The sequence below is a fragment of the Magnolia sinica genome, chromosome 5, assembly GCF_029962835.1.
Source record: "Magnolia sinica isolate HGM2019 chromosome 5, MsV1, whole genome shotgun sequence".
Lineage (NCBI taxonomy): Eukaryota > Viridiplantae > Streptophyta > Magnoliopsida > Magnoliales > Magnoliaceae > Magnolia > Magnolia sinica.
This window is the reverse complement of record NC_080577.1, coordinates 5,279,876-5,286,478: the sequence shown is the minus strand read 5'-3', so window position 1 is coordinate 5,286,478 and position 6,603 is coordinate 5,279,876. Positions and strand designations below refer to the sequence as shown.

General features: G+C 41.1%; 1 protein-coding gene across 1 annotated transcript; it reads right to left on the bottom strand.

Moving 5' to 3' along the window:
- Positions 1 to 1,008: 1,008 nt before the first annotated feature.
- Positions 1,009 to 6,359, bottom strand: LOC131245226 (protein PLASTID TRANSCRIPTIONALLY ACTIVE 7). Its single transcript, XM_058244537.1, has 4 exons — positions 6,218 to 6,359; positions 6,063 to 6,119; positions 5,924 to 5,977; positions 1,009 to 1,791 (listed from the first exon to the last, which is right to left on the bottom strand). The coding sequence occupies exons 1-4, from the start codon at positions 6,263 to 6,265 to the stop codon at positions 1,462 to 1,464; spliced, it is 489 nt and encodes a 162-aa protein (XP_058100520.1). The 5' UTR covers positions 6,266 to 6,359; the 3' UTR covers positions 1,009 to 1,461.
- Positions 6,360 to 6,603: the final 244 nt, after the last annotated feature.

Below are 6,603 nucleotides of genomic sequence, written 5' to 3'. Positions count from 1 at the left end.
TAGTAAGTACGACCATAGATCTGTCGTGTCCCACCATGGATGGGCTATGTCCCAATTATCTCTTTGAATGGACAATCTTGACCTTAAGTTTGTAGGCCCTGCAGATAGATGGTTAAGATGAAAATACAATTCAGTTCAAAGTCAGGTGAAAAAAGTCCCAAGATTGATCTCTGAGATCTTCCAATCTAGGAGATCTTAACAGGTCCATCCAGAGTGGGATGCAACAGACCTATGACCTAGATCATCAAACCATGGGCCCCACTTGTCAGAATTGAAAACCTGTGCATTGGGCATATATGCGGGTCGCAAATCATATAATACTGCCTTTTTGTGACCGAGAAATGCTATCATGCAGCTTGCATTCGACACAGCTCCCTCTTGCCAGCACGTGGCCCATGTTTTTGATAGGGACTGCTGATCTGGTGGACCATCATATGGACAGGCCTTGTCCCAGAAACAAGGGATTGGAACATGGCAGCCATCCGATCACAAATCCTGCAAAACAAATGGTTTGGGAAAAATGTATATTTTCAATAAGCAGAATTCAAACTAGGATGGTGAAGAGTAGTGCAGCCACTGCGATTTCCTGCCTAAAGCCCATCCACTGACCACCGTTGGTTGAATAGATCAACAGTCCTGATGATCGCACATTTGCCTCGCATACCACGAGGAAGATGCTTAAAATTTGTGACGCAAGCTGCACACAGCATTGATAGCGTTTCTTTTACAGAGAAGCATACTTAGAAAAGCTTATTCAGCACACAGGAACAGTTAAAACTCACCGACTCCACTCAAAAACTTGGCTGAGTTATCTTAGCTCGAGCCAAGTCTCTAGGAAACTCGGTTCTGGGTCTGACTTGATCCAGGCTTGGGATGACTCGTCGACTCGATGCAACATCATGGAGACTCAACCCAAGTCATTCACTGAGTCACAGTGAATTATACTAATAAAAAAGTAAATGTGGATGGAGTGAATCAAGCCTACAACCTCACCAAAACAAAGAGATGGACTACACCAACATGCCAACTTGATTTTCTAGAAAAATACACTAATCTTTTTACTATGTGTACTATTTCTAACTATCTTAAACATATGCTCATATATATAATATTCTAATTATGATTATTAAATATTGACTCAAGTCTTCAAGTTGAACCAACCCAGCTGAAACATCGAATTGAGTTTTAGGGTTTTCGAACTATGGCTATAACCTGAGAAAAAAGTTATATTCAACTTTGGAATTCTGTCTCAATCTTTCAAAATTTCTGCATCGAGGATCACATTAGCCATAACGAGGAGCTTTAATATAAAGTGCAATGCAGCCCACTTCCACAGTAAAACGATGACAGAAAATCTCCATAGTAGTAAATCTCAAACCTGGGCCTCAAGCTCGAGAGCAGAACAGTCTTGATTTTCTTGTCAACTGAGAGATTGCAGTGAGTGACTTTGGTATTTGCAGCTTATAATTCTTCTTTGAGATAGGTGGGCCCAGGCTTGAAGGGATCGGATTCCAAGTAAGCCTCTTCGCGGTGGACCCCAGCATCGTTCATGCGGTTGCTGAGCACATGTAATATGGCTTTCTTCCCCCCATACTCATCTGGGTTGTTCTCAACATAGGATTTCGCCTCCGCCGCCACCTCATTTACAAAATCAAACCTGTTATCTTCAGACAGCAACAGCCTCTCAATGTCCATACTCAAAAGCTTTCCCGTTTCCTTTATTTTCCTCACCTGCTCTTCTAGGAAAGGGATCCGCTCCATCTTGTACTGCAGCTTGTCATCTTTTTTCATCTGAAATAAGCACAATCAGATTTGCCACTCAATTGACATTCTATAGATCTTTTTCGATAAACTGTTAGGGCAGCACGCAATCAGATGCCACAAAATCTCAATAGCATGACTGTTGATCCACAATGCCAAAGTCATAATGCCACTACATTGGGCTGTGTTTGGATGTATGAGTAAATTGAAATGCCATCATTCACTTTCAGTACGAAGAGATGAAAAATTAATGATGTTTCATAGTAGTCATAGTCAGGAGTTTTGGTGTTCTCCCCCAACTATAAGAAAAGGTAGTGCCCAAAGGTTCCATTGAACTTGGAGGTTTACCATTTCTCTATGGTCAAAGGGAGCTAAGATCTGTAGCTGTCCAAGGGCAAAGGTTCCATTGAGCTATTGCCGATTATGTACCAAGGGCAAACTGCAACTTATCTAGTACCTAAAGGTGACTCAGCTCCTCAATAATAATAGAATTGAAAACTAATTCCATTCATTCTATAGAATGACAAAGGCCTCCAATCTATAGACTAGTAGCAGTAGTATTGCAGTTGTGTTTCTTTCAAGTCCAACTATAAAGTAAAATGATAATGATTTTGGTGACCACACCCTCAATATATGAATGAAGGATTCTTGATAGAAATATGGTACTTTCAACTTTATTATAGTTAGAAAATTGCAATTCAATTCAATAGTGCATCCAAACACATTCTTGATATTGATAGTATTCTAAGCATTTTAAAGCCCAGGTCACCTATGACCATATGCAATGCAGCTCCATGCCCACTAGCCCCCATTAATCTAGGTTCAAGAGATTCTTTCAGTCAAACAACCACAACTGAACTTGCCTGTAAGACTCTTGGTGTGTGCTTGTGCATGTACATGCACATCTATGCACTACTGGAGATTGACACTTTCCAATGGTGTCCTTCGATTCAAATACCCATTTTTATCAGGGATAGAAATGGAGCAAGTATCATGACTGAGGTTTCAAAATAAGAGGACATTTTGATTCACTGAAGATACCTAGCCAAGAAGACCCAAGTCTTGAATCTCTATTAAATCCTATTAGTGTTTATAAATGAAATAATCCAAGAAATCAAAGGGCAGTCAGGATCTTCAAAATAGAAGCCCCGGGTCAAGGTAATCAAGACGCCCAAAATAAGACCCGCCGCCCCATGCATATGCAACTGCCTGCCCAAGAAGATATATTAGGGAAGGAAGGTATTTGAATCTATAAACACTTTTGTTTTTCTAATTTAACACATTTACAGTCACATGACTAGCAATTTTAATGTGTGCTACTAAAAACAATTTTTATCTAACTGTTGTTTATACTTTACACATATGTAGTCATAAGAAAATGTTATGTGACCTGGCTAAGCTGAGTTTGTATTTCATGGGTTGTCACATGGGCCTCACCTAATTACTAGGTGATTGGGCAATCTCACAAAACCTTGAGAGACTGCTTAGGCCTTCAAAGCCCCAGCCATTATAGCCTAGGTGATGGACCTAGGTTTGATTGCCATGCAAATTGCCTTTAACGGTATGCCTGAGGTGACCTTGTCGAGGATCAATCCAAACTCAAAAAACTCATGTTAAGTTTGTGAGACCCTCTAACAGTCCCAAGAATGTCAACCCAGAACATCGAAGCTTTTTTAAAGCCCAAATTCAGTGTCTGAATTTTTCTTCACATGACTATGTAACAAAAGACCCCATTGAGATACTCAGTAGAGATTTCTCTCAAACGAGAACAACAAAGCAAGTTGAAAACCTCCTCAAAGATTACTTTTTTTTTTCTTGTTTTCTACTTGAATACTTTCTGCAACATAATAACCAAGATGAGAACGTCTCCATTCTTTATCTCTGCTAAACATAATGCCAATCGCTTTATCTCTACTAAATATAGTGCCAATAGCTTTGGGCACTTTTCCTCTTGCAATTAGTGTTCAAAGCATTGATTAAGAGGGTAAATTCATCATAAAAATGTGGCTGCTTGGAAGGGAACGGTTGAGATTTTACTGCAAAGGGACGATGTAGATTACACCTGCTTTCTTTTTTTTTGAAAGATATAACACCTGCTTTCTTTAACTTCTTTTAATGAGCGTAGCCCGCACCAACCTGTCCATGTGCAGCTGGCTCCCACACTAAGCTAGTAGGGTGACCATGAGGCAAAAGTTTTGTGTGCCCATCCTAATGATTGTGTGACATCCACTCCGTACGTCTATCACGTATGCTCATGTTAGGACATCAACCCAAAAATTATGCGGATCAAAGCATCAAGTTGGCCACAGCAAGGGGAACAATGAGATGAGTTGCCCACAATTCCCTTCTCTTTGTAGCATGCACCTGCTTGTGGATGTGAGTTTCCTGTAATAGGTGTTATAGGGAGTTCCTGTAAGCTAAAGCTCTAGATGCCTACCAAGATGTCCATTTGAAATCCACTCTATCCATCAGTTTTGCCAACTTATAATAGGATGAGAGTCCAAAAATGAGATAGATCTAATAACCAAGTGGGCCACACCACCAAAAAAAATTTAAAAAAAAAAAAAAAAACAGTGGGGGATTGAATGCCCACCATCAAAACCTTCTTAGGGCCCACAAAAATTTTGAATCGAGCTAATATTTGTATTTTCCCTTCATCCTAGTGGGAATACCTTACAAATAAGTTGGGTAGCATATAAACACCACGATATGGCCCAAGAAGGTTTCAATGGTGGGTGTTTCTATCCCCACGATATCCTATGTTGTTGCCCACTTGAGTCTTGGATCTGCCTCATTTTTAGGCCGCTATCCTAACATGAGCTGGAGAAATTGATGAACGGAGTGGATTTCATGCAGACATCGGGGTGGGCCAGCAGAGCTTTGGGTTACAGGAACTCCCTGTAACAGGTGTTACGAGAAATTCATGTCCCCTACGTGTAGCCCACACCTTTCCCTCTACCTCTCTCCTTTCTTTATCTCCCCTCCAAATCTCCCTCCCTTTTCTCTCTATCCACTCACTCCACGTGCATCACACGCCCCATATCCCCTAGTAATCATGTAAATGCAAAGAACCTAATGCATACTTTCTTGGGAGTTTGTAAAAAGTATGAAAATGATCTGGTCTAACATTCATGAGACACGTTATCATCTTCTTTGAACTTGTATCAATTAAGTCACCAAAACTATAATGAAGGTTGATCGCCTACTGATGATGGCACCATAACTTGTCATGTAGGCCTAACTTCGCTGCCAACATTGCACTTTTTAAGAACATCCACACGTTGCAAAGAGTATCTCTATCATGAAGATCACCTGGCACAAAAGTCAGACTGGTCCACTCATCGGGTGGAGCACACCATTAGAATCAATGAGACTCAACGGTGTGGACCATCATATGAGTGAGCCTGATTTTAGAGATGAGTGATCTTTGTGATGGGGCCTGCTGTTTTCATGGTGCAGATGTTCTATACAAGTGCCATATGGCAGGAATGATAGAAATTACAGTGTCATTGCCTGTAGGAGATTAGTTCTCAAATACAATAGTAGTGGTAGTTGTTGTAGTAGTAAGCAAGACCAATATTAGCAGTTGATCAGTTCTCTGTATCTTATGTGTTTTTTAATTGCACTTCCATCCATGTGTATATGTGTGTATGTTATCTCACAATAGAAAGTAGGGTTTTAAGACAGAGGAATAATAGGGTTACCAAGTGTTAGCAAATACTACAATGCAGGAAATGCATCAGGATTCCATACTTTCAGGGGCCTTGCAATGTTCATCCATGCAGCTGATTAGATGGGTCCCATCGGGGAGTGGCCCCAAAAACCTCCCAGATTGTAAATCCTAATAACCTCCCTTTTTTTTCCATAACCATCCATGTAAATGCCACCAATCAATGGATTTGGATCTCTTGGATATTTTCTGGGGCATCTCCCATCTACAGTGGGGCCCGCCAGACCAACAGTCTGGATCACCAAACCATGGGCCAATAATTTCCCTTTGAGATATTGATACAGAGCACTCAAATGACCTATAGCATAATCATCAACAGATGCTCAGTAGCCACAGTCGAATTGACATTGAAATTCGAGAAAATGAGAATAAAGAAAAAATCCAATCACTTTCTTTCACTTGAAAATCAAACCCTAGGTAAATTGAACGTACCAGTTTTCTCCGTCGCCATATCCGTCTCCCGCGTCCGCTCTTCTCCGACGATTTCTGTGGTCCGGATGCCCATTTGAATTCAAGAAAAAGGAAAAATATCGAAATAATATAGAGTGAGAGAGAGAGAGAGATTGCTAACCTGCGCCATGGAGGAGATGTTCAAACGCCATGGAATTTCTGCTCTGCCTTCGATTTTCTGAGAGAGAGAAAGAGAGCATTAGGGTGCTATTACAGAAAGTAAACGAAGACGGACGGAAACGAGTAACGAGAAAAAAGGGTAGAAAATGGATTTACAGGAGAAGACAAAGGGCAGCTGATGAAATGCAGAGAAGAGAAAGCCATGCTCGCTTCTCCCTCTCTGCCGTTTATCGGCTTATATCATCTTGGAAAAGCATGCTCGGGAGCCGTACGTGTGAAGGATGTGAACCTCTCGCCAGACGATGCAGATTGCATACTCGACGTTCCTACTGGTCGATGCAATGTGGGCCCCACAATGATGTGTGTGTTTTATCCACACCGTCCATTCATTTTGACAGCTCATGTTAGGCCGCGAGCCTAAAAATAAGGGAGATTCAAATCTAACGTGAACCACACCATTGGAAAACAGTGGTGATTGAACACACCGTTACGAACTTCCCAGAGCCACTGTTTTATTTCCCATCCAACTTCTTAAGTCCTAA

Bases quoted from the DNA above. Each gene is read 5' to 3' on its own strand.
- LOC131245226 (XM_058244537.1), bottom strand. From the start codon at position 6,265: ATGGCTTTCTCTTCTCTGCATTTCATCAGCTGCCCTTTGTCTTCTCCT. The intron at 5,978-6,062 runs GTTAGCAATCTC...TCCGGACCACAG, and splicing joins ACATCTCCTCCATGGCGCAG to AAATCGTCGGAGAAGAGCGG. The intron at 1,792-5,923 runs GTACGTTCAATT...TGCTTATTTCAG, and splicing joins TATGGCGACGGAGAAAACTG to ATGAAAAAAGATGACAAGCT.